Source organism: Ahaetulla prasina, chromosome 2, assembly GCF_028640845.1.
Source record: "Ahaetulla prasina isolate Xishuangbanna chromosome 2, ASM2864084v1, whole genome shotgun sequence".
Lineage (NCBI taxonomy): Eukaryota > Metazoa > Chordata > Lepidosauria > Squamata > Colubridae > Ahaetulla > Ahaetulla prasina.
Window position 1 is genome coordinate 161,337,067 of NC_080540.1, and position 26,869 is coordinate 161,363,935.

Sequence of the window (26,869 nt, forward strand, 5' to 3'; positions counted from 1 at the left end):
CAGGGTAATTTGACGGACATCACTGCCGCCCAATGGAAAGTTTGGAAAGGAGCAAGGCGAGCCAATGGGACCGAGCAATTTGGAAATGGTGTCAGGTGCAAAGGGATCCAGGAAGTGATAGTTGGAACAGTTAAGAGAGCGCTGCTGCAGGGAGAGTCGCTGAAGGTAGTTAACTCTTCTTTGGATGGGATTGTTTATTTGGGATCGTCTTCTTTTCGGAAGGAAAATGGGTGTTGTTTCCGCCGTGGGTGTGGACATAAGGGACGACACATTTAGCCATGGCTAGTTTAAACCACCTTTTATTTAAGCTACTTGCTGGGTTCTCAAGACGTGGAATCAATAAACTTAATTGCATGCATGGATTCACTTTGCACGTCTTGAGAACCCAGGAAGCAGCTGAAATAAAAAGTAGTTGAGACTGAAGTGAGTTGGTGGTTGACCGCTTGGTGTGATTTTACCACCAGGTATATAACTGGGCACGGGTCTTGTACATTTCAATGGAAATGCAATTTTCGGGACATCCTTGCTGAGGCTAAATCCACCTCGGTTAATCTGCTGATCGAGTTGGATTTACCCTATTTTTACCTCTAAATTACAGTAATGAGATTGCCAGGCTCAGACAATAAGTGTTGGCAGCCCAGCACCTTTTTAGAAAGTAAAATTGGAGTCTTAGAACTGTGTGTTTCCAAACTTGGCAATAATAAGATGTGTGGACTTAAATTTCCAGAATTCCCCAGCAAAAGCATGCTGGGGGAGGAATTCTTGGAATTCAGGTCCACACATCTTTAAATTGCCAAGGTTCAATAACACAGATTTAAAGCTATGGCCCATCTTGAAAACTAAGGAATACAGTTAGGTGATTAGTAATCACCTAAGCAAACTAATATTTTAGAGCACTTAACTAATAATCCTGGTGATGAACTTTTAGTAATCCATGCAGATGTGTAAGACTTGGAGTTACTATCTAATACAATAGTTTCATCCTAAAAGTGAGATTTTTTTAACTGATGAATTCTACCGGAAGTTCACTTACTATCCCTTAGAACAGAGATGGGGAACTATAGCCCTTTTATGACTTGCAGACTTCAACTCCCAGGATTCTTGAGCCAGTCATGCTGGCTCAGGAATTCTGGGAGTTGAAGTCCATAGGTCCTAAAAGGGCCATAGTTCCCCATCCCTGCCTTCGAGTATCATAGATTCTTCAAGGGACCTGTACTGAAATCCCAGATGTTAGAAGCAGGGTCATTGAGTTTATGTAGCTAAAATGATGTGAAGGAGGAATAATTTTGGAGAAACCTAAAAGTGAGAAAGCTAACAAAAATTATTGGGAAATCCACTCCCACCTTGCTGAGCACGTTCAGGATGCTGGCTGACTGTTGGGGGCTGCTGAAAATTGAGAGGAGAATGGCATGGAACAGACTGGGAGTGGGTGGGCACAGCTGGCTGAGCTTTAGCAGGCATACTATATACACTGTCACGTGTTGTTTCTAGTTCCACTCGCTGTTGTTTAATGTCAACAATGTAAGTACATCCTGTGTAAAAGAGTATAGGGAGCCTGTGTTGGGCAAATAAGAGCAAGATATGATAAAGTGGAAAAAGTAAAGGAGAGGAGATGTTAAAATTACACAATGAAGGAATATGGGTCTGCAGAATTATAGATTGGAAGAGCCAATGAAGTGCTACAATCCCAATTAAAGCACCCCTACCAAAACTATATAATTTCTGCTTGAAGCCTTCCAATGAAGGATGTCTCCTCAGCCATCTGGGTATTTAGACTCACTGTCAAACTGTTCGTATTGGTAGATTTTATCTTTCCCATGAGAGTCAAACAAAATCCACCTTCCTATAGCTTAATTCAATTGTTTATGAACCTGTATTCTGGATCAATGAAGAATAAATCTTTCCTCCTCCTGTGAAATCTTTTCAGGTATTTGGTGCTATTATATTCATTTTTCCTTTATAGACTTTACTTTCCAATCTTCTAATTATCCTTGTTTCCCTTGTCTGAGACTTGACTTCTTGTCTGAATCTTTCTTAAAGTGTAGAACTAGTAGTTCACAGATACTTCAGGTGGGATCTGACCAATCAAATTAATGATAATTTCTTGTAATTTGGAACCTATTTTTGTGGATGCAACCTGCAACTGCATTTGCCTAATATACTCCCTATCTCAAAAATAAGCCCTAATGAAGGGGGTGGGCGTGGCTGCTGGGCCTCTTAATCGCAGCTGGCAGATCAGCTGATCTAAGGAGGGCTGGGAGTTCTGTCTCTGGGCGCCTGGAGATGTTTCCAGTGCATTCTTGCCCTTCCCATGGCACTAGGCAACCTCGCAACCAAGGGTCCCTCTCTTCCACAGCTCACCTTGTAGCTGTTGTGACTCCAGCCCCCGAACCTGGCCCCATGCCCAAAAGTGACTCAGAGAGTGAGGGGGAAGGGCTGGTAAGGCTTACCTCGGGAGCACCTATTCCTTTGGCTCAGCTCCAGGAGCCAGAACCAGACCAGTCGGAGGACGTAATGAGGCCGTCATCCCCTGATTCCTCCTTTCCCCAGGCTACGCCTTCAGACCCAGCTGATAATAATAAAGCTTGGCTTGACCCGCACTTCAGAAGATTAGAGAGGCGGCGTCATCAAAAGAAAGGGTGGGGCAGGAGCCCCACCCCACAGGATATATAAGGAGCTTTGGGACTCTCACTCCACGGGAAGCAAAGTTTAGCTGATCCGTTTCAAAAAGAGCTGAAAGTCTTGCTACGTGAGTCATTTGTTTGAACTTTGGCAGGCAGCTGCGATTTCTCTGCCAGGACTGATAAGAGCCGTGAATCCACTGACTGAAGGCCAGCTCGTGGGTCTGAAGCGGGGAAGGAGACCGAACAGTAGCTATGGAGCAGGCGGCGAGCCCAGTTTGCTCTCCGCTAGGCCTGGATCTCGGGTATTGCTCTGGCTGCTGCTACGATGAGGCAGAAGGCCATGCGGCCCGCAGAATCGGCTCCTCTACACGGCGGCTGGGCGTGCTGCACCTGCTGCTGCTGCCCTCGCAGGGGCTCTTTGCCCACCTGGCTGCCTTGTTCTCAGCAGCCCTCCTGGGCTGCTCCTGCCTGGTGTGAGGCAATTCAGCCCAGATCTATAACTTCTGGAGCACCTCCCTCACCACCGACCTGCCAAGACCCCCTTCGCCAGCGGTTGTGCTGCCCTGAGCAAGCCCCATAGAGGCTCTGCAGCAGGACAGAGGAAGGCGGGGGAGATCGCCCCTTCTTCCTTTGCATCCCAAAAGCCCATCTTCCCTGGCCCCCAAACCCTCAGCCTGCACCCCTCTCGCTGGAGCAAGACACGCAACTGAATCTTACCTGTGGAGTCCTCCCACTGCAATGCTTTGCAGCACCTTGAAGCAAACATCCCCTTGGAGCAGGGGTGAAATGCTCCTGGTTCGGACCGGATCGCCCGATATGGTAGCGATGGCGGTGGGTGGTTTGGAGAACCGGTAGCAACAAATCCCTGCCCGCCCCCATGCCCAGCTGAGCTGCACAATCATCAGAGGTTTTGGTGTGTTTTTTTACTTTTGAAAGCATTTTTTCTTCGGCCAAAAATACTTTTAAAAGTTAAAAAAAAAGCCTCTGATGATCGCGCGGCTCAGCTGGGATCGACAGAGGCTTTTAAAAGCATTTTTTCTACAACCTCTTCAGCCGACCACGACCACCAGTCACATTACCCCGCCCCCACCAAGCCACGCCCACAGAACCGGTAGTAACAAATTTTACATTTCACCCCTGCCTTGGAGGATTGCAAAGCTAGAGGCTTTGAAGCTACGGAGGGAGAGTTTGGATGTGTGTCTGCAAGGCTCCCCTTTGAAAGGAGGATTGGCAGGAAACCACCTCCCCCCCCCCCATCTCCAGCCTGTACTTACAAGAACTCCCCCACTCCATCAGGATTTTATTTTGCTTGAGATGCAGGAGAGGGAGAAAGATCAGAAGCAGGCAGGGTGCTGAAAACTCTTTTCAGAAAGAGAACTCTGGGTGGGGGGGGGTGGATTTTCGTGCTGATCCTCCTTTGCTGTGAGGTAACCGCACTTGCGGCCTCCTGCACCTCAAAAAAATTATGACACCCCCGAAAAGAAACTGTAGCCGTTTGGGGTGGGTGGTCAAAAGAAAATAAGACCCGGTCTTATTTTCGGGGAAACACAGTACATTTTTGTAAAGGGGTCAAAGCTGGGCTGGGTTTGTAATTTCTGAAATACCCAACCAGTAATTTTTTCAAATCGTCTTTCCAATACTGTTGGAAGGCATATGTTGAGAAAGGGGACTCTTAAGAATGGCTCAGATGAGAACTATTAACAAATACAGCAGCTGTCTGTCCTTCCCACAAGAAATACACTTAACATCAAGAGCTCTTCCTGCTTCAGGTTTTAGACAGGGCTCTCTAAACTTGGCAATAGAGTGCTGGCGGGGGAATTCTGGGAATTGAAGTCCATAAGTCTTACAAGTTGCCAAGTTTAGCCCTTATTCTAGACCGGGGATCCCCAACACTTGGTAGCGGCATGTCAGAAACCAGGCCATGCAAACAAGCAAAGCCCCATCCGCTGGATGCAGGCAGCATGCAAAACCACACCCCCTCTGGTCCGCGGGAAAAATCTCTCTCCATGGAACTGGTGCCGGGTGCCCCAAAAGTTGAGGACCACTCCTCTAGACTATAAAATAACCTAGTGTTAAGTTGAGGCTGGTCTCCCTGTTACAAAGAGGGGGGATCTTAAACGCTTGTTTTTACAATAACCCTTAGAGACTTTACAAAATATAGTGCTAGTTTGTAATTAGGATTATATCTAGGCTGCAAAAATCCAGATGATCACTACACAGCAGCAAAGAGAGTTTTTGCCATCTGAATTATTTCAGCTCTCTTTAATTATATTAAGGGATGCGGTGGCTCAGTGGCTAAGATGCTGAGCTTGTTGATCGAAAGGTCGGCAGTTCAGCGGTTCGAATCCCTAATGCCGCATAACGGGATGAGCTCCCGTTATTTGTCCCAGCTTCTGCCAACCTAGTAGTTCGAAAGCACATAAAAATGCAAGTAGAAAAACAGGGACCACCTTTGGTGGGAAGGTAACAGCGTTCCTTGCACCTTTGGCGTTGAGTCATGCTGGCCACATGACCACGGAGACGTCTTCAGACAGCGCTGGCTCTTCTGCTTTGAAACAGAGATGAGCACTGCCCCCTAGAGTTAGGAACGACTAGCACATATGCGAGGGGAACCTTTACCTTTAGACCTTGATTTTCAACCATATGTTTAGTGACCATTTGAACAACAGTACTGAAAAAAGTGACTTATGAACAGTTTTCTCACTTAAGACTATTGTAGCATCCCTGTGGTCACATGATCAGCATTTGGGCACTTAACAACTAGCTTCCAACAAGCAAGTCAGTGGGGGAAGTTAGATCTGCTTACTAGGCACATGATCCACTAAACAACTGCAATGATTTGCTTAACAACTGTGGTAAAAAGGTTGTAAAATGAGGTGCAACCCACTTAGCTGCCTCACTTAGCAAGAGAAATTTTGGCCTCAATTGTGATCTTAAGTTGAGGACCACCTATATAAATGTTTGTGAGTACTTAAAACTGCAAAGTGGGAATTGGTCTGTCTATGGCTATTTGAAGAACTTTCTTTCCCCTATTGTTTCTGTTTGTCCAGTAAGAGCTGATAGTGGGTGTATTTGTTTATTATTAATCTATTTTTTATGGCTGCCCATCTCATGGAAATTGACTCTGGGCAGAGTGCAACAATCTCACAAGATAAATATAAAACAGTGATTACCTAAAATCATTACAGTTAGTTATTAAGAAACATTAACAACTACAAAAGTAGAAGGAAACAAGAAAAGGAAAATAATAATTGGAAGGATGTCACTAATTGGCCACCTCACAAGTTCACTCATCCTTTGAGGTCCTCAGATCCAATTCTTAAAACAGCATCATCTGATGGAATCCCAGCAATTTGTCTTTTCTGTCGTTGGCCTTATCCCCAACCCTCTCATCCTTTGAGCCTTGAAGATCTGAGCTTTTCCCCAGGGGTTGGATTAGGAAATACTTGTACATGCTGCTGGGTTTTTTTAAATTAGTTTGCTATCCCCAAGTTTTTGCTTTCTTATGGCTTTTGCTATACTGAATTTGACAAAGTAGACCACAGCCTACTTCTTGGTAAGAAGATATAGACAGCGTCACCACCAGATGGATTTGCAATTGGTTGACCAATTACACTCAACATGTAGTCCTCAAAGGAACTACATCTACATGGAGGGAAGCATGGAGAGGGGTACCTCAAGGTTTGGTCTTGGGCCCAGTGCTCTTCAACTTCTTCATAAATGATCTAAATGAGGGGATGGAAGGAGAACTCATTAAGTTTGTAGACAATACCAAGCTGGGGGCAGAAAATAGCGAACACTTTAGAAGATAGGCTGAACACTGAGAAGGGTCTTTTCAGATGTGACATTGGTCCCTCTCCAACAAGATACAGTTCTATTTATTTATTTATTTATTAGATTTTTATACCGCCCTTCTCCCGAAGGACTCAGGGCGGTTCACAGCCAAACTAAAACAGTAGATAATATACATAATAAAAACAATTATTAAAAATCTTATTCAATATCAGGCCAGATTAAAACTGTTTAAAGCATAAAAACCCTAAATAATTTATATCAAAATATTAAAACTGCTAAAAATTTCTATGCCAGTCCTGCGCGAATAAATAAATAGGTCTTCAACTCGCGGCGAAAGGTCCGAAGGTCAGGTAGTTGACGAAGTCCTGGGGGAAGTTCATTCCAGAGGGTGGGAGCCCCCACAGAGAAGGCCCTTCCCCTGGGGGCCGCCAGCCGACATTGCTTGGCGGATGGCACCCTGAGGAGTCCCTCTCTGTGAGAGCGCACGGGTCGGTGGGAGGCAATCGGTAACAGTAGGCGGTCCCGTAAGTAACCCGGTGAGAAAAGTAAGGTCCTGCACTTAGACACGGAAAGACAAATGCATAGGTATAGTATATAGATGGTACGTGGCTCAACAATAGTAATTCTGATAGGGGTCTATGAGTCCTAGTGGACTATTACATTATGAAGAATAGCATCAAGACGAGTGATAGAACTGCTTTACACCATGCTGAGACCACACTTGGAATACTGCAACCACTTCTTGTCATCACGATGCAAAAAAGATGTTGAGAACCTGAAAAGTGTGTAGAGAAAAGCAACAAAGATGATAAAGGATCTGTCGTGTCCCACTCCTCCGCTGACGGCTGGGTCCGGGAAATCCGAATCAGGCGTGCCTCTGCAGCTCTGCCCAAAGTCCTAGCAAAGTCCTCAGAGCAGGCAGGAGACCAGTAAGTGACTTCAGCAAGATAAGTTTGACTTTTGCCTGACTCAGAGACTGCCAGAAAGTAGATCCTTTATATAGGCCATGGGGTGTGGCTCCATGACTCAGCACTCATTAAGGCCTGCCCCTCCCTTCCCTCTGTAGCCTCCGCCTCTCCAATCTTCTGATGCGAGGGTCACACCAATCAGCTGTTGGTAATAAACCCTCCTCAGGCTCACCTGCTGTGGAGGAGGGGGAGGGGTCTAGCTGCTCCGTTTGCCTGGGCATGGAGTCAGGGCTGGGGCAGGGAGATTCTCCTTCTGCAGTTTGTGTGGGCATGGAGCCAGGACTGGGACCGGGAGGCATACATTCCTCAGTGTGCGGGAGCAGGTAAGAAGGCCCCGGCTGCTCTGAGGGCGGGCAAGACACAACACTATCCCTCACCGCAGGGCCCTTCCCCCGGGGCTGACGATCGGGATGCGGTCGGGCCGGGTTCTGCTCGTGGAAGGCCCGCACCAGGTCCGGGGCGTGGACGTCGGAGGCATTGACCCAGGTGAACTCGGTCCCGTACCCTTGCCACGCCACCAGGTATTGGAAGCGCCCCTTCAGCCAGCGGGAGTCGCGTATGCTGTGCACCTCGTACTCCTCCGCCCCGTCCTCGTCGACAGCGACGGGTGGCGCCGGCGCCGAGGGGAGACGGCGGGCCTCAGGGACCAGCAGGACCGATGGAAGGCGGGATGGATCCGCATGGAGCGGCAGGGTCAATCGGTAGGCCACGGATTGATGACCGCCTCGACGGGAACGGACCGATGAACCGGTGGTCCAGTTTCTTCGCCGGCGGTCGGACGGAGATGCTGTGGAGAGCCACGCGGTCTCCGACCACCAGCGGGGTGTTGCCCGTCGGGAGCGATCGGCGACCGCTTGTAGTCCTCCTTCGCCCGATTCAGCTGCCGGCGCACCATCTGCTGGACGCGTGCAACTCGGAGAGAAAGGACTGTGTCTCGGGAACCGGGAGTCCGGGCGCCAGAGGAAGAGCGCGGATGGTACCCCAAGTTGGCCAGGAGCAGGGTGGTCTGGGTGGAGGTGTGTTGGGAGTTGTTGAATGCGAACTCCGCCAGGGACAGGTAATCGGCCCAGTTGTCCTGCTGTTGGTTCACGAAGCACCGGAGGTACTGCTCCAGGGCGCCGATGACCTTCTCCGTCCGCCGTCGGTCTCCGGATGGTGCGCCGACGACAGGCACACCTGCACTTCAATGCGGCCATCAGGCTCTTCAAAAGCGGGCCGTGAACTGCACCCCACGGTCCGACACCACCCTGTCCGGCAGGCCGTGGGCGGAAGGCGTGCTGCAAGAAGAGGCGGGCCGTCTTGGTGGCGGTGGGCAGCCAGCGGCACGGGATGAAGTGTGCCATCTTGGTGAGCATGTCCACCACCACCAGCACCGTGGTGAACCCGAGGGCGGCAGGTCCGTCAGGAAGTCCATGGAAATCGCCCCCCAGGGTCTGTCAGGAGTCGGCAAGGGCTGGAGGAGACCGGGAGGGGCCCCCGTGGCGGCCTTGGCTTGCCGGCACGGCACGCAGGGCGGCACATAGGCGTGGACATCATGCCGCACCGAGCCACCAGAAGGTCCAGCGTTACCAGGTTGAGAGTCTTGAAAAACCCGAAATGGCCCGCGGCAGGGTTGTCGTGGCACTGGGTCAGGACGAGGACGGGCGGCCCGTGGGCACATACACCCGCCCCCGGAACTTGAGTACGTCGTCTTCCAATGTCCACGGAGACGTGGGGCCCGCCTCCGCTCGCCGCTGCTGAGACCAGGCGTCTTGGCGCTGCGCCTCTCGCACCCGGGCCCGTAAGTCCACCGGTTCCCGGGCGGCGGCCAAGGCTTCCGCCGGCAGTACAGTCCGTGGAGGAAGAGGGTCTTGGCGCTCAGGTACTCCGGCTTACGGGACAGGCGTCCGCCCTCGGTTGTGGCCACTGGGGATATAGGTGGCGGAAGTTGAACCGGGCAAGAACAGCGACCACGGATCTGCCGCTGGTTCAACTTCCGAGCCGTGGTGAGATGTTCGAGGTTCCGATGGTCCGTTCGGACCTCCACCTGATGCGGGCCCCTCCAGGTGGTGCCGCCACGCCTCGAGCGGCCTTGATAGCCAGCAACTCCTTTTCCCAGATGGTATAGTTGCGCTCGGAAGGGTTGAGCTTCCGCGGTAGTACGCGCAGGAAAAGAGTGCCGCCATCCGCCGGGGCCTGTAGCAGCACCGCTCCGAGGCGGCGTTGGGCGTCCGTCTCCACCACGAAGGCGGTGCGGGTCGGGATGTCGCAGGATGGGCTCCGTGGCGAAAGCCTTCCTGAGAGCCGTGAAGGCTTCCTCCTGCGGGGACCCCACGGGCAGGACCTTCTTCTGAAGGAGCTGGGTGGCGGAGCCGTCAGCGTGGCGAAGCCCGGGATGAAGGTCCGATAGTAATTGGCGAAGCCCAGCAGCCGCTGGACATCCTTCACCCGATGCGGGGCTTCCCAGCTGCTCAGGGCCTCCACCTTGCACGGGTCCATGGCGATCCCCTCGGGTGAGAGGATGTGCCGAGGAACTCAATGGGCGACGGAGGAAAAAGCACTTCTCCAGCTTGGTGTAGAGCTGGTGCTCCCACAGGCGCTGCAGGACCAGGCGGAGGTGCTGGAGGTGACTTTCCCTGGACCGGGAGTAGACCAGGATGTTGTTCAGGTAGATCACCATGAACCGATCCAACATGTCCCGGAACACATCGTTCATAAAATGTTGGAAGGCGGCGGGCGTTGGTCAGCCCGAGCGGCATGACCGTGTACTCGTAGTGTCCGTGCGGGTGCGAGCGCCGTCTTCCACTCGTCCCTTCACGCATCCGCACCAGGTTGTAGGCCCCGGAGGTCGAGCTTGGTAAAGATGGAGGCCTCCGCAGCCGGTCCATCAGCTCCGGGATGGCGGCGGGGTAGTGATTCCGCACCGTGATGGCGTTCACCCGGCAGTAGTCACAACACAGCCGCAAATCCCTTGTCTTCTTTTTCACGAAGAGGACCGGGGCCGACAGAGGGGACTTGGAAGGCCGGATGAACCCTCGGGCCAGATTTTTGTCCAGAAAGTCCCTGAGGCGGCCAACTCGGGCTCGGACATGGAATACAGGCGCCCGTGGGCAGCGGGCGCGGGTTGCAGGTCCACGGGCAGTCGTGGGGCGGTGCGGGGGTGGCGGTCCGCCTCCTTTTCGCTGAAGGCGTCAGCGAAGTCCTGCAGCTCGGGGCACGGCGGCGGCGGGTGAAGCGTCCTGGCGGCGCGGGTGTGGCGGATGTGGTCGACACACTGCAGGCTGGGAAGCGAGATGGCGTTCGCGACCAGGCCACCTGAGGGTCGTGCGTCCGCAGCCAGGCCAGTCCGAGGATCACTGGGAAGTGGAGGTCCGCCGTCACGTGAAGCGAATCGCCTCCTCGTGGTCCCCGATGGCGGGCGCAAGGGCTGCGTGGCGGTTAATGGGTCCGCCACCAGCTCCCTCCCGTCGATGGTCTCGGCGCTCATCGGAGGGTCTACGGAACCAAGGGACACCAAAATGGTCCACGAAGGCCCGGTCCATAAAGTTCGTGGTGGCCCCTGAATCCACCAGCGCGTGTGCGGGATCCCTTCCGGCGGTCACCCACCACACCGGGTGTCCAAAATCAGGTGCCGAGGGGCCCAGGGTCCACGTCGGCCATGTCTGGCGGGGCTTGGTCCGTGCCCGGCCTAGGGTTTCCCTGGGCCGGGCCTGCCCGTTCCCGACTGGCCAGGCCGGGATTCGGGACGGGCGTCGTGTTCCGCCCGCGCTTCCTGGGGCATGCGGCGGCGAAATGGCGGGCTCCCACAGTACAAGCACAGCCCCTTGGCGCCTCCGGCTCCGCTCCTGGGCCGTCAGGCGAGGCCTGGCCGCTCCTAACTCCATGGGCTCCTCGGCGGCAGCCACGGCGCGGGTGGCCGGGGCGGGTCGGCAGGTCGAGGAGGCGGCGGTCTTTGGCAGTTGCGGGCGGCGACAGGGCGGGCGTTGCTGGAGACGGGTGTCGAGGCGCAGGCAGAGGGCACCAGGTCAGCGAGGTCATGGCGCCTCCACCGAGCCAGCTCGTCCTGCAGCTCTTCCGAAGGCCCCTCTTGAGCAGCGTCCGCTAGTGCCGTGTCGTTCCAGTCGAATCATGGCACAGCAACCGAATTCGCGATGTACTCCCGGGCGGGGCCCTTGTTGGATCTCTCCGGCGCCAGGCAGCCGTCTGGGCCCGCACAGGGTCTTCATACATCAGGCGTGGTGCCCCAGAACCCCTGGTAGTCCGCCAGCAAGGGGCTGTCCCTGAGCACCAAGGCGTGGCCCACTGCGCAGCCTGGCCAGACAACAGGTTCATCACGAAGGCCACCCTGGCCCGGTCATCTGGAAAGTCCCCGGCCGCATTGCCATGTAGGTCTGGCACTGGGCCATGAAGGCGGGAACATCTCCATCCGTCCTGAGAACTTCTCCGGCACGGTACCGGGCTGTGGCGCTGAGGAGGAGGAGGAGGAGGTTGGACTGCTGGGGCATTCCCAGCAGCCAGTTGAGCAGTCAGCTGGGCGACTTGCTGTTGCAGTTGCTGGTTGTCTGTTTGTAGCTGCTGCACAATCAGCGCCAGCTGTTGCTGATCCATCTTGTAGATGTGTGAGGAGTCAGGCAAGATGTCGTGTCCCACTCCTCCGCTGGCGGCTGGGTCCGGGAAATCCGAATCAGGCGTGCCTCTGCAGCTCTGCCCAAAGTCCTAGCAAAGTCCTCAGAGCAGGCAGGAGACCAGTAAGTGACTTCAGCAAGATAAGTTTGACTTTTGCCTGACTCAGAGACTGCCAGAAAGTAGATCCTTTATATAGGCCATGGGGTGTGGCTCCATGACTCAGCACTCATTAAGGCCTGCCCCTCCCTTCCCTCTGTAGCCTCCGCCTCTCCAATCTTCTGATGCGAGGGTCACGCCAATCAGCTGTTGGTAATAAACCCTCCTCAGGCTCACCTGCTGTGGAGGAGGGGGAGGGGTCTAGCTGCTCCGTTTGCCTGGGCATGGAGTCAGGGCTGGGGCAGGGAGATTCTCCTTCTGCAGTTTGTGTGGGCATGGAGCCAGGACTGGGACCGGGAGGCATACATTCCTCAGTGTGCGGGAGCAGGTAAGAAGGCCCCGGCTGCTCTGAGGGCGGGCAAGACACAACAGGATCTGGAGGCTAAATCATATGACAAATGGTTGAGGGAGCTAGGTATGTCTAGCCTATTGAAGAGAAGGATTGAGGGGAACATACATAATAGCTGTCTTCTAATACTTGGGCTTTCACAAAGAGGGGATTGACTTACTTTCTAGGACTGTGATGGTGAACCTATGGCACGTGCGCCAGAGGTGGCACACAGAGCTCTCTCTGATGGCACACTCCGCTGCGCATGCGCGCACGCCTCCCACCAGCAGCTGGTCTTTGGGTCTCTGCCACACATGCGCGGGGGGGGCATGTGCGGGGGGGGGCCTGAAAGTGGGGGCAAGTGCACAGGGGGGCACGCGCATGTGCGGGGTGGCACATGCACAGGGGTCAGGGCGCATGCGGGGGGGCATGCATTGCATTTGGGGGGCTCATGGGCGCACACGCACATTTGCACACGAGTGCGCATTTTGGGCATTCAGTCCGGAAAAGATTAGCCATCACTGCTCTAGGGTATCAAAGGGCAGGACAAGAAGTAATGGGTGGAAGGTTGTTAAGGAGAGCTCCAACCTAGAAGTAAAGATAAATTTTCTGACAATGAGAGCGATTAATCGGTGGACTAGCTTGCCTCCTGGAGTTGTGGGTACTTCATCACTGTAGGTTTTCAAAAATAGATTGGACAACCATTTGACTGGGATGATATAAGACTCCTGCCTTCAGCTGGGAGTTGGACTAGAAGACCTCCAAACTACCTTCCAGCCCCTATGAATCTAGGATTCTATGTTTGTTATGAATATTATTTATTTGTATGCCATCAAGAGCTGTGATGAGAAAGGTGGCTTTTAAGTGTGATTAATAAATAAACATTTCATATACATTTCATACCTAAAAACTTATAGTGTCTTGGACAAAGTCTTCAATTCAGAACACACATGAGCTAGTTTCTGTGCTAGGCATTTCCCTTGTTAACATCCTGCCTTAAGCAAGCCCAGCTTTTCATTCTCAACATACTTGTTGCATCACGAAGGGATAATGTTAGTTTTAATAATGGCGGAAGAGCGATTGAGTTGATGTAGATAAAGCCTTTTCTTTTTCAGAGCTATAGTCTTGCTGCTTCCTTAAGCTACAAAAAATTAGCTACGCGACCCGCAACAATTGGGGGGTTGTACACATAGTCCTTCTGAGCCCAAATGCCTACAACAGCAGCAGTGGAAATGTTCATGTATACATTAACAATGACCATTTCAGGGCGCATAGTGTATTTCAATGCAGAAATTGCTGGTGGGGGAATCATCCTGTGAGGATGAGGATTTGTTAGAATGGCATTTGCAGTCAGTTCCTCCCTATAGCAAGACTTTATAAGGAGTTTGCATAAGAAGCAAATTGTAATGGAGGATCTAAAGAACAGGAAAATTGTTAACCTTTCTGGATTCAGTCAGTGAAAAAGAGTGGGGCTTTTTATCCTGCCTCAGTCTAATGCAGAGTAATTTATATAGCTTTCTTGGCCAGGTTTCAGTCATGTATTCTTTTAGTCTAATTGCAATAACAAAATTGATTTGCTTTGATGGAGATATATTGGTTGATGCGTGTTCCCATCATTTGGTCTTGGAACATTAAGGCCTTAAAACCGGAGGATGCTAATTCTAATTTGTTCTTCTAAACGTTGTTTTGAGTATACATGAGCGCGGTTAGAAATGAAAAGCTGTAATATTTATTCTGGAATTGTAAGGACATTGTTGAAAAAAGGTAGCATTTTATATTTAAACCATTTCAGGGATACCTTAAGGACTTCATGGCCAAAAGAAATTCTAAACATTGAAATAATGTATTTCTTGCCCTGAATGTTCAGTCCAATATTAAATGTTTTAATCTCATTTAGATAACACACCAATGTTAGGATTTCTCAAATGGTTTTAAAAAAGAAAAGGAAAAGAAAGGAAAGGAAAGAGAAAGAAAACAAAAGTATGTAGATATGCTAATGGGGAATATAAGAAATAATGTTTCATGGCCCCTTGAGATGAAAAAGGATGTGGGTGAGAAAAAAACAAAAGGTAATGGTTCCTGCTGCGGGAAAGATATGATATAATGTGTGTAGGAAGAAAAAAAAATGGCAACAAATGTAGTCAAAGAATAAGGAATGGATTAGAAAATGACAGAGGAAAGTGTAGGGTATTTGTGTAAAAATAAAAATTGTTTTCAAAGTGGATGAAAATGGCTAAGGAAGGAACCTTTAGCACAGGCTATGGAATGATGGTCATAGCAAACACTCTTTTCCAACAACCCAAGAGACGACTCTACGGATGGACATCACCAGACGGTCAACACAGGAATCAGATTGACTCTGTGCTCTGCAGCCAAAGATGGAGAAGCTCTATACAGTCAGTAAAAACAAGACCAGGAGCTGACTGTGGCTCAGATCATGAGCTTCTCCTTGCAAAATTTAGGCTTAGATTGAAGAAAGTAGGGAAAAGCCCCAGGCCACTCAGTTAGGAACTAAACACATCCCTGATGAATATACAGTAGAGGTGACAAATAGATTTAAGGAATTAGATCTGATAGACAGAGTGCCTGAAGAACTACGGACAGAGGTTTGCAACATTGTACAAGAGGTAGCAACTAAAACCATCCCAAAGAAAAAGAAAGGCAAGAAAGCAAAATGGCTGTCTGAGGAAGCTCTGCAAATAGGTGAGGAAAGAAAGGAAGCGAAAGGCAAGGGAGAAAGAGAAAGATATACTCAGTTGAATACAGAATTCCAGAGAATAGCTAGAAGATATAAGAATACATTCTTAAATGAACAGTGCAAAGAAATAGAAGAAAGGCGGGGCTGGATGAATCAAAAGTTGGAATTAAGATTACCAGGAGAAATATCAGCAACCTCAGATATGCAGATGATACCACTCTAATGGCAGAAAGCAAAGAGGAACTAAAAAGCCTCTTGATGCGGGTGAAGGAGGAGAGTGCAAAAGTTGGCTTGAAACTCAACATTAAGAAAACTAAAATCATGGCATCTGGCCCTCTCAATTCATGGCAGATAGATGGGGAAGAAATGGAGATAGTGACAGATTTTATTTTCCTGGGCTCCAAGATCACCGCAGATGGGGACTGCAGCCAAGAAATTAAAAGACGCTTGCTCCTGGGGAGGAAAGCTGTAACAAATCTAGACAGCGTACTAAAAAGCAGAGACATCACCCTGCCAATAGTTTTGGGTTTGGGAAAAAATTATTTTAAACAAATCTTGGTGCTGTGAATTTGTTGAACAAGACTGCAGGTGTAGATGGTGTAGATAAAAAATGTTCAGATATGAAATTATGTGTATGGAATGGCTTGGGCGCATAGTTTAAAATGTCACTAAAGAATGCCGTAATTGTTCCCCTGTTCTAAATGGTAGGAAAGAAGAGTGAATTCAGAACGCAGAGTTTAATCAATGTACTTGGCAAGGTGTTTGACAGAAATGGTTCAAGAGGAACAATGAATAAAATGTGGGAAGCGTTCTGCAACTTTATCCCAGAAAGTTTGCAAACTGTCTGATTGTGAGATACAAAGTTTATTACATGTTTTTGTTTTGATTCGGAAAAAGCATATAATAAAATGAGTAGACTTGACTTGAATTATGGAACGTACAAAACAGTTGAAAATGGAATATGGGTTAGAAAGTAACTGGGTCTGACTGAAAATGGAGTGAATAATTGCAAGTTATACATAATCAACAAACCTTAGAGCAGAGGTCTCCAACCTTGGCAACTTTAAGCTTGGCAGACTTCAACTCCCAGAATCCCCCAGCCAACAAAGCTAGAAAAGGCTATATAAAGAATGGAGTTTGTAAAACTATGTTTAGATTGCTCTTTTTTGTTATCGCCTGTCTTTAATTTATTTTGTTCATTACAAGTGGATATTTTTCTGCATTTCGCATAGCCTGATTTATCTGAAAAGGAAATAAAAAATGGCTAGTTTCTCAAAATTCAAAATGTTTCTTTTTTTATAATTCTTCAAACCTATTGAGAGTTTCGTATGAAACATGAATATTAGAAAACTTCATATCATTTTTTTAAAAAACTGCTTTCTTGTATTTGGGTGTATTTTCTATCCTGCTGTGAAGGATATTGTTTAAATCGGTATGAGTAAGAACTACACATACTAAAAAATATATTTGAAAAGATATGTCAAGAATCCTGAAATTCACACTGTGCTGTTTTCCAAAATTACTCCTTGCTGAATTTATACATCATGTTTTTGTACTGGGGTGTGTGTGCGTGTGTGTGGGTGGGAGGAGGTTCTTAATGAGATGATTTATGGTTTGGCTTTATAAATGAAACAGGCCACTATAATTTGTTCCAAACCATGATGAAAACAAACGATGTATATCTAAAATACATAGCTATACGCTTTCCATGTGCAACCTGACCCTGGAGAAAGATTGAATGGGAAAAGGCTTCATTGCATCTTTCACTATAGCTGGTTTGTGCAGTACTGATGGCTTTCTAATTTTATATTGTTGGTCTTACCTGTGTCTTCTCCCCTCAATTGACAGATTGTTCTCTTGTGAAGCACCATGTGGGATCCCAATGCAGGTAAAAAGGGAAGGTGATTTAATGTGAATGTCTAAGATATTTCTCTAAAATCACAACTTGAGTAAGTACAGTGTGTCATTGCCTATTAAATCTCTCTGGGCAAGTAGTTGGCCTCATGACTGGAGGCTTTACTGGAGACCAGCATTTGGCAGCTGCCCATAAAGGTTTGGAATGCAGGATCCTTGCTGAATTAATATATTTATTGCCATGGTCTCTCTCTCTCTCTCTCCCCGTCTCTGTCTCCCCCCCCCACTTGTAATACCTTAAATGCCATTTTGTTGATGTCTCCTAACATTGTCCATGTAACAGCATTAGCACACTGGTGGCAAAAGTCTTGCAAATTTCCTGTGGAAAGGAAATCTGTCCAGAAGCAACTCTGCAGGCATTTATGGCCGGTTGCAATTAACTTCAGCCAGCCCACTTCCTGCAGCCGAATTAGTCTGTCTCCAGTAAATCTGTGGAAGAACTTCCTGTGTGTTTTCCTTACTGCTGCCTGCCAGATATGCTTCACTGTTGGCTCATTTGGATTTTTTCCGTGTATGAGATGTGCTTAAGGTTGAAACGCACCACACTCCTCTCAAACTCCCAAAAGCTTTAACCAAAAACTGTCTACCATTGACCTCACCCCATTCCTAAGAGGACTATAAGGGGCGTGCATAAGAGCACAAAAGTGCCTACCGTTCCTGTCCTATTGTTTCATTATATATACGCTTATGTGTTGTATAGTTGTTTCATGCTTATGCTTATATATGCTGTTGTGACTAAATAAATAAATAAACAGGGAGGAATCCTTTGTCGTGGTCTCCCAGACGTGCACCCAGAATTTGCCCTGAGAGATGGAACTTAAGATCACCTGATTTGCTAAGGGTGGGGGGGCTTGCTTGCTTTCAGATTTGGTTATCTTTGGATAAATTCTATTTACACAAAAAAAAAAAGCCACCCAAGCCAAAGCATCTTTATGATGTTGCTCAAAGAGCAAAAGCGTTTGCAATGGCCATTGGGTGAGAATCTGCTGGATTGAGAGGTTTTACGGTTATCACCGAGCAGGCTATAAAATTGTGGGGAAATAGGAGCTGGTGCTATTTGCATCCATCGTGAGTTGAGGATGATAACTAACTAGCCTTTTCCCAGTCTGATCTTAATCCAAATGTATTGGGCTTTCTCACAACTGTCAGACAGTATCATGGAATACACCAGTTTAGCCGCATTCTGGGTATAGCGGGTTAGGAAGGAATTGAGTTTTGTATAGGATATGCGCTTGTCTAAAGCGACAAAATATAACCCGGAAATTCTGTGAGCAAATTAGCCCTTCATTGATAGGAATTCTACAAAGCTGGATTTCTTTCACCAAGTAGCAGATCTATTGTTTCTTCTTACCTTCCATTTTAGGGCAGCCAGGTGCCTTCCCTGGAGCAGCACATCCCCCCAATCCTTCTTACCCGGGTGGCTTCAATCCTGCATACCCACCTCCTGTGAACCCTGCATTCCCTCCAGGACCTATGCCTGCTGGCCCCTGCCCTGTACCCCCAGTAGGGATCCCAGGGCAACCTGCCTATCCCCCAGGCCACCCCATTCAACCCCCATATCCTGGTCATCAGCCTATCCTGCCTGGTGGTCCTTTGCCCCCACCTGTTCCTGGGATGCCGGGAGGAATAGGAGTCAACCCATTGCTGCCCGGGGCTGCTGCTGCGGGCGCCTACGTGATGGACAAGAAAGCTGCTAAAAAGATGAAAAAGAAGATGAAGAAGGCACACAAGATGCATAAACCACACAAACTCCACAAGGTGCATGGAAAGGTCAGTAGAGAGGAGTGAGATGGCAAACTTAGGCCGTACAGGTAGTCCTCGATTTATGACCACAGTTGAGCCCAAATTTTCTGTTGCTAAAAGCGAGCTTTGCCCCCATTTTACGACCTTTCTTGCCACAATTGTTAAGTGAATCACTGCCGTTAGTAACACGGTTGTTAAGTAAATCTGGCTTCCCCATCGACTTTGCTTGTCAGAAGTTCGCAAAAGGTGATCACGTGACCCCGGCACACTACAGTCGTCGTGCAGTAAATATGAGTCAGCTGCCCAAGCATCTGAACTTTGATTACTGTGACCGTGGGGATGCTGCAAAGGTCATAAGTGTGAAAAACGATCATGTCATTTTTTTCCAGTACCGTTGTAACTTCAAACGGTAACTAAAAGAACTGTTGTAAGATGAGGACTATCCGTGTTAGGGATTACGATTTATTTCCAACCGCTGCAGTGGTGGGTTTCAAATTTTTTTACTACCGGTTCTGTGGGCGTGGCTTGGCGGGCGTGGCAGGGGAAGGATACTGTAAAATCTCCATTCCCACCCCACTCCAGGGGAAGGTTACTGCAAAATCCCTGTTTCCTCCCAATCAGCTGGGATTCAGGAGGCAGAGAATAGATGGGGGCAGGGCCAGTCAGAATTTTTACTGCCGGTTCTCTGAACTACTCAAAATTTCCTCTACTGGTTCTCCGGAACTGGTCAGAACCTGCTGAAACCCACCTCTGAACTGCTGCCAAAGTAGGTTTTGTCGCAAATCTGTCTCTTCCATTTTCTGAAAATCCCAAAGGCTGTTTGATTTGGATCCCATATTTGGAATCTAGCATTAATTCCTTGGTGGTGGAGGAAGAGGAGGAAGAGGAACAGAGGAACTTGTTGTTTTGGGGATGGGGAGAGGGGAAGCATTGCTCAATGAGGTTTGATTCCCTATTTACACTGTGGCTATGCATGAAGGAACTGTTTCAGAAGCAGTCAATGTACCAATTAGCACAGAAGTGACAATCTGAAACAGAGGCTGTTTTTGTTGTTCTGGCTGCCTTCCAAATAACTGATCAACACCATTGGTGTTGGCTGAAGAGAGAGCTCCATGTGCAGTTATCAGCCTTTGGATTGGGAGGGGCGGGCTCTTCACATCTTACTGATTCGGGTCTCTTGTTCCATGCCTAATAACTAGAGACCCCCATAGGGCAGTCTTGAAAAGCCCACATTTATTTTACTCGATATTGACCACCCGTTTCCCCCCTCCTTCCCAAGCACATTTCTACAATTAAAGGACTACAGTTTTGCTTTTTGGAAAAAAAAAAATACAATTAACTTAATATGATTATGTTCACTCGTCAGATTCATACAGCCACATGGAATGCAAATACGTCTTCTAAAGTTCTCTTTTAAAATTCTACTTTCCTGGTTGGTGTGCACTATAAAACTAGAAAAGGAATCACACTTTATTCTAGGGGAAAAAAAGATAAACAATTATGTTATTTATTAATAATTAGCAGAGAAGACACCTAGAAAGGTCCTGGCTAAAAACAAAGAATGATTATACATGCATTGTTATCTGACAGCCCTGTTTAAAGTCACCCAGATTTTTTTTAAGAGCGTGATGGGCTTGGACATTATTTGTTGGGCCTCTGTGAGAAACGTTAAAAATATCCGGAGGATCAAATTGCTTAGATGTGCTTGGAGTTTGCCACCACCAGCTGGACATCTCCTAGTGAAATTATTGAAACCGTGTCTAATTAAAAGTTGCCCGGGAGGAGTTTGAGCTTGTTAATCTTGAGGAAGTTGTTAGAGTTGTTTGTGATGTTAGTCCTGTCATCAGTGGCAATACAATCTAAATGGGACTGAAGATCACTTGAAAGCAGGTCCAGAATGCAACATTTGAAGTGGTTATGGGAGCTTCTAGATCAGTGGTTCTCAACCATTATAGTGCTGCGACCCCTTTAATACAATTCCCCACAATGTGGTGACCCCTTTAATACAATTCCCCACAATGTGGTGACCCCAACCGTAAAATTATTTTTGTTTTGAATTTATCGCGCCTGAAGCCGTATTGGCTAGCGATCTGAACTGCTTGCGATTGCCTTGAGGACGGAGGCATTAAAGCGGAGACTCCTCCCCTATTAAGTTTATCGTGCCTGAAGCCAGATTAGGCTAGCGATTGGGAGTGATTGCAGCTGGCTTGAGAGGGAGACATCAGAGCAAAGATTTCTCTCTTTTTTAATTCATCGCACCTGAAGCCGAATTCGGCTAGTGATTTGAAGAGCCTGCAGCTGGCTTGTGGAGTCAACCATTGGAGCACGATTCTTCGACTCGCAAGTATACTTCCCATATTTCTGATGGTCTTAGGTGACCCCTGGCAAATCATCATTCGACCCCCAACGGGGTCGCGACCCACAGGTTGAGAACCGCTCTTCTAGATTCTGCCTTTAACACCTCTTATTTTGAGAACTACAATAGCCACCCAGGTGCAAGTCAAGATCTTGACTGTCACCTTTCAAATCTATATACCGTATATACTCGAATATAAGCCGATCCGAGTATAAGCCGAGGTCCCCAATTTTACCCCAAAAACTGGGGTAAACTGGGGACTCGAGTATAAGCCGAGGGTGGGAAATGAGGCACCTACCGGTTGGGGAAACCTTCCCTCCCTCAGCTGAGAAGGCTGGCGGCTCCCCCGCCCCGCCCTCTCACTGCACCGGCAGGGCTTCCGTCCGGTAAAATGTGAAAAAAATAAGAAAAAAAAACTCGAGTATAAGCCGAGGCTTAAAAAAAAAACTTGAGTATAAGCCGAGGCTTAAAAAAAAAACTTGAGTATAAGCCGAGGCTTAAAAAAAAAAGTTGAGTATAAGCCGAGGGGACGTTTTTCAGCACAAAAAATGTGCTGAAAAACTCGGCTTATACTCGAGTATATACGGTATTACTTAGAACCTCAATTATCTAAAAGGACTTTCTCCCAGTGGCTCCCACCTATCAAGTGAGATCTGAAAGAGAGGGTCTCCCCAGGTCCATCCTCCAAGGAAAGATGTTAATTGTTACTGGGACCACAGGGATCTGTCTCAGTCATGGTCTGCTTCTTTGAAACAGCATTCCACTCGTCCCAAGTTAGACTGGGTTGATTCAACAAGCTGCGGACCAGATTTTTATGAAGCCTCCAGATTTAGAACAGATGGAGAGCGTTGCTCAACTAGATCTATCAACCATCCACCAGCAGTACTGCCATCTTGCCAGGATTAAACTTCCATTAATTTACCTTAGGGTCTGATTTAGGACAGTCATTGCATTTTTTTTTAGCTAGATTAGATGCAAAGAAGAGAAAAAGCTAGATATTATGTTCATATTGATAATATTTCAGGTTGCATCCCTGTATTATGTCCCTTGCTAGGGTGCTATTCTGGAGAACCGGTAGCGGAAATTTTGAGTAGTTCAGTAGCTGGCCCCCGAGTGGGGTGGGAATGGAGATTTTGCAATATCCTTCTCCCAGGAGTAGGAGGGGGAATGAGGATTTTGCGGTATCCTTCCCCTGGACTGGGGTGGGAATGGAGATCCTTCCCCTGCCATGCCCACCAATTCATGCCCACAGAACCAGTAGTGAAAAAAAATTGAATACCACCACTGGTCCCTTGGTTATTTCTGCAGATGGAAATGGCTTGGCTACTACTGGCCTATAGATCTCTTCCATAGTAGAGTTGGAAAAAAACGAAGCTGAAGGATATGAAATACATGTAGGACTGGCAATCCAGAGTATGTGAAATAGGCTTTGCCATCACCAAACTCTTCCTTAACAATTACTTTGCTTCTTATACCACTGTGAAACTTTGCTTTATTCTTTTGCCATTCTGTTAAGCTATCCAGAAAACATATAAATGAATCCAGTTCCACAAGTACGACTGAGACCTTGCAAAATATCTTTCTGCTCTATTTAGCATTAATGTGATCTGCAGAAGTGACAAGGAATTAATGGGATTTTGAGATTTATGTTAATTTTTAAAATTTATTATTTGTATAAATAGCTCGAGCTGTCGAACATGCCTTATACTTCTCCGTCCTCTTTTCCCCACAAGAAAAAACTGTGAGTTGGGCTGAAGAGTGTGACTAGCCCAAAGTCACCAGATTTTCTGCCTATGGCAGAACTAGAACTCAAGTCCCCTAGTTTCTAGCCCGATGCCTTAACCACTAAATGAAACTTTTAAAGATTTTTTTTCTCTTGCAATCTTTGCTTGTAAAAAAACCTGCCCTACTTCTAATGTACGAAGAGTGAGATGTTGACGTTCAATTACTCAGCCTCAGAGGGGGTTTCAGCAGGTTCTCACCAGTTCTGGAGAACCAGTAGCAGAAATTGTGAATAGTTCGGAGAACCAGTAGTAAAAATTCTGACTGGCCCCGCCACCATCTAGTCTCTGCCTCCCAAGTCCCAGCTGATCGGGAGGAAATGGGGATTTTGCAGTAACCTTCCCCTGGATTGGAGAGGGAATGGAGATTTTACAGTATTCTTCCCCTGCCAGGCCCACCAAGCCACGCCCACCAAGCCATGCCACGCCCACAGAACTGGTAGTAAAAAAAATTGAAACCCACCACTGCTCAGCTTCACCCCCCCACACCCGATATCTAGAATGTGGTAGTAGTGGTGGTAATCGGAAAGGCGAAGTGGTCTGTAAAACAGCAAACCTGCGTACATGAAAATAATTTAGCTGTTCTTTGTCATAATTATCCACACTTGACCATTGAAAACTTTCTTCTCTTTTTTTTTTCCAGCACTCCTCCTCTTCCTCCTCTTCCAGCAGCAGTGACTCTGACTGACATGTCTCCCTACTTTCCAGCTGCATCGTTTTCCACCATGGCTGATCCTTGCACTGCTCTTCCTGCATTCATAGAAAATTCACTAGATTGGTTACTAGATAAAAATGACATCTGCTTGCTTTTTGTCTGCGCTCCAAGATGGCCAGGCATCAAGCTCATTCATAGGACTGGTGCCGCTGATTAACCAGCCTGCTGTGATCGACTGTTTGGGAGGCTAGACCACTATTGGGCTCCAAAGCAGTATATCTGCACCTGTTGGCAATTGTGATTGTACATTTCTGCAGCCAATCAAATCATCTCCTGGTGCTTCAGATGTTTTATTGGGAACCAATCAAATGATTATTTTCAGGTTGGTTGGGAGGTCCAAATCCACCCAAGTGCTTTTAAAAATTATCATTCACTGAAGTAGTTCTTGAATGTTCGTGTAGTCGTGCCTGAAAAAAGGACAAAAAAGGAGAGATTGTTCAATATTTTAATTGCATTTGGAAAGTGTTGCGTATTTAATATAAACTAGAATAATCCGCTTTCACAAAATGTGCTGAATCAGGGATAATGGCATAACTGTATGCATGCCGAAATTTATTGTGAGATTTTCTTCTTTTTGTCACTCAGAAATATACATACATTCATGTATTTATGGCATATTTTAGTAAACTTAATTTCTCAGCATACAAACGTTTTGGTGGCTCATGGTTTGCTTCACTGAAACACTTTGTTCATCTTAGTTTGTTTGAAGTTTGTATTTAATTTGTGATAGCAGCATCCTAGGAAATTGCTCCAGGGTAGTGAAAGATCATACTACATACATATTGCATAATATGTTCCAAGCGTCTGCATTTGGAAGAAGCCTTTCCTCATTCATCAGTTCAACATTGCTGATGCCCCATTTAAACTGGCTGCTTATATAATACCTAGATGTGTTTCTAAAATGAAAGGAGAAGATTGCAGTTAGCCAGTTTTTAAAGAGAAACAGCCACAACCACATCATTATACAGCATGGCACAATTTGAGATCTGCATTGGACTTCCAATAACCTTGGGTGGGGGTTCAAAAGCCCCTCCAGAAGTACCCATCAAAGTATAGCATTTAAAGGGACAAAAAATACATAAAATATATTGGAAGTAACTGTGTTTAATAAGTAGTAAATAATTGTGTTTAATAACCAGGTTTAAATAAAGGGATTAGTGTGTAAAGCAAAACACTTTTTATTGTGTACATTCCAGCTCAATTTGCGTCTTGTAATGCATGTCAGAAAGACTGAACAAAAATTTCACAACTATCATTCCTGAAAATGGTGTACACCTAAGTTGCACAGTGCCTACAAGGTTGAACTTAAAAGTATCATGGCTTGTTAGAAATGTTGTGTTCTACTTTACAGATTCTTTTTCTGGTCAATGATAATAATTACAAGTCTGATTTTTGCTTGTCCTAACCTTGCTTCTCCCTTGATAAAAGATTTTGGCTTTAATGCCCAGCCTGAATTGTAGTGTGTTACTTTATCTGTACAAAATAAAACTCCTGAAAAGAATCAAAATCAAATTAGTGTTTGTAAAATGCTCTTCTGTTCTTGGCTTGAAGTTCAGGTCGATGCCTTTTTGGCATTACCTTCCAGAATGCAATTAAACCAAGGAATATAGATTGTCTGAAGTCAGGATATAGCTGGAAGGGACCTTGGAGGTCTTCTAGTCCAACCCTCTGCTCAAGCAGGAGACCCTATACCAATTCAGACAGGTGGCTGCTTACTATCCAGTCTTTTCTTAAAAATCTCCAGTGATGACTTCTGAAGGTAAGCTATTCTACTGGTTAATTGTTCTCACTGTTAGGAAGTTTCTCCTGAATTCCAGGTTGCTTCTCTCCTTGATTAATTTCCATCCATTGTTTCTTGTCTTGCCTTCTGGTGAATTCTGCTAGCTCAGGATCCAATTAAAGCTGGGGCAAGCAATATTTTTATGGCTGGGATAGAACAAGTTCACTTATAGGTAGTCCTCGGCTTGTGACCACAATAGAGACTGGATTTTCTATCACTAAATAATGTGGTGTTTAAGTGAGTCATGTCTGATTTTATGATCTTTTTTTTTGCCACGGTCTTAAATGAATCCAGCTTCGCCCTTTGACTTTGCAAATGGCAAATTTTACAAATATGTGACTCCAGGATGCTGCAACCCATTGTATATACATGCTGCTCGGCAAGCGTGTGGATTTTGATCATGTGACCCTGAAGACACCGCAAAAGTGTAAGGGTCAATTATAAGTCACTTTTTTCAGCGCTATTGTAACTTTGAAAAAAATGGTCATAAGTTGAGGGCTACGTATATTTATTTTTCAGCTGTTAGTGGCTGTAGGAGAGAAGCAGTAATGATATCGGAATGATTACAGCTATAATTTTCAGTCCCTTTTGGAATATGTGTGGTTTTAAAAAATAAAACATATCAAACCTACCAAAGGGCTTAACGCCCCATTTCACTGCTTTTATTTTTCTCAAATGCTTCCAAATCACACCATTGTGGTTTGGAGCTTGTGCTTCTGAAATTTTATATCAGTTTTGGACAGGGGTGAAATCTAAAAATTTTCCCTATCAGTTCTGTGGGCGTGTCTTAATTGGTGGGCGTGGCTTGGTGGTCAGATGACTGGGTGGGCGTGGCCAATAACAATAAATAATAAAAATAATAAAGTATAAAGAACAATAAGAGGTACCAAAAACCAACTTTCACGCTTTACACACACACACCACAACACAACTGACTTACACACAATGTAAAAGCAGCTGCCCTTCACACGTCACACAACCACAAAAAGCTCAAAAACCAACTTTCACACTTTACACACACACAACACAACTCACACACACACAAAATGCCACATACAGCTTTGTGAGATTTTGTGTGTTTGTATAGTTAGAGTGAAACACTACAGAAACACACCAAATCTCAGAAAGCTGCACAAATATTTTATTATTTTATTTTATTTTATTTATATTTTTAAATCAGGGGACTTCAATTCCCAGAGTTCCTCAGCCAGCAAAGCCAGCCAGCATTTGTTGCTCACTGAGGAAATAGATTAGCTAAGCAATTGATTCTGTCTGATGCTAAAGTGAAACTGCTTTCCGGCTGGGGAAAAAGCCATGGTTCGGATCAGTAATCAGGTAAGTACCTTAGAATCTCTACTCTTACTTGTAGAAAACATTTTTTTTAAGGTTCTGCTGATGAGGAACTC

The 26,869-nt window shown here is 46.9% G+C and overlaps 1 protein-coding gene across 1 annotated transcript; it reads left to right on the forward strand.

Annotated features, from left to right (window-relative positions):
* The first annotated feature begins 52 nt into the window (after nt 1-52).
* PRR13 (proline rich 13) lies at nt 53-25,195 on the forward strand. Its single transcript, XM_058165770.1, has 4 exons — nt 53-165; nt 17,023-17,062; nt 18,452-18,858; nt 23,612-25,195. The coding sequence occupies exons 2-4, from the start codon at nt 17,044-17,046 to the stop codon at nt 23,654-23,656; spliced, it is 471 nt and encodes a 156-aa protein (XP_058021753.1). The 5' UTR covers nt 53-165; nt 17,023-17,043; the 3' UTR covers nt 23,657-25,195.
* The last annotated feature ends 1,674 nt before the right edge of the window (nt 25,196-26,869 follow it).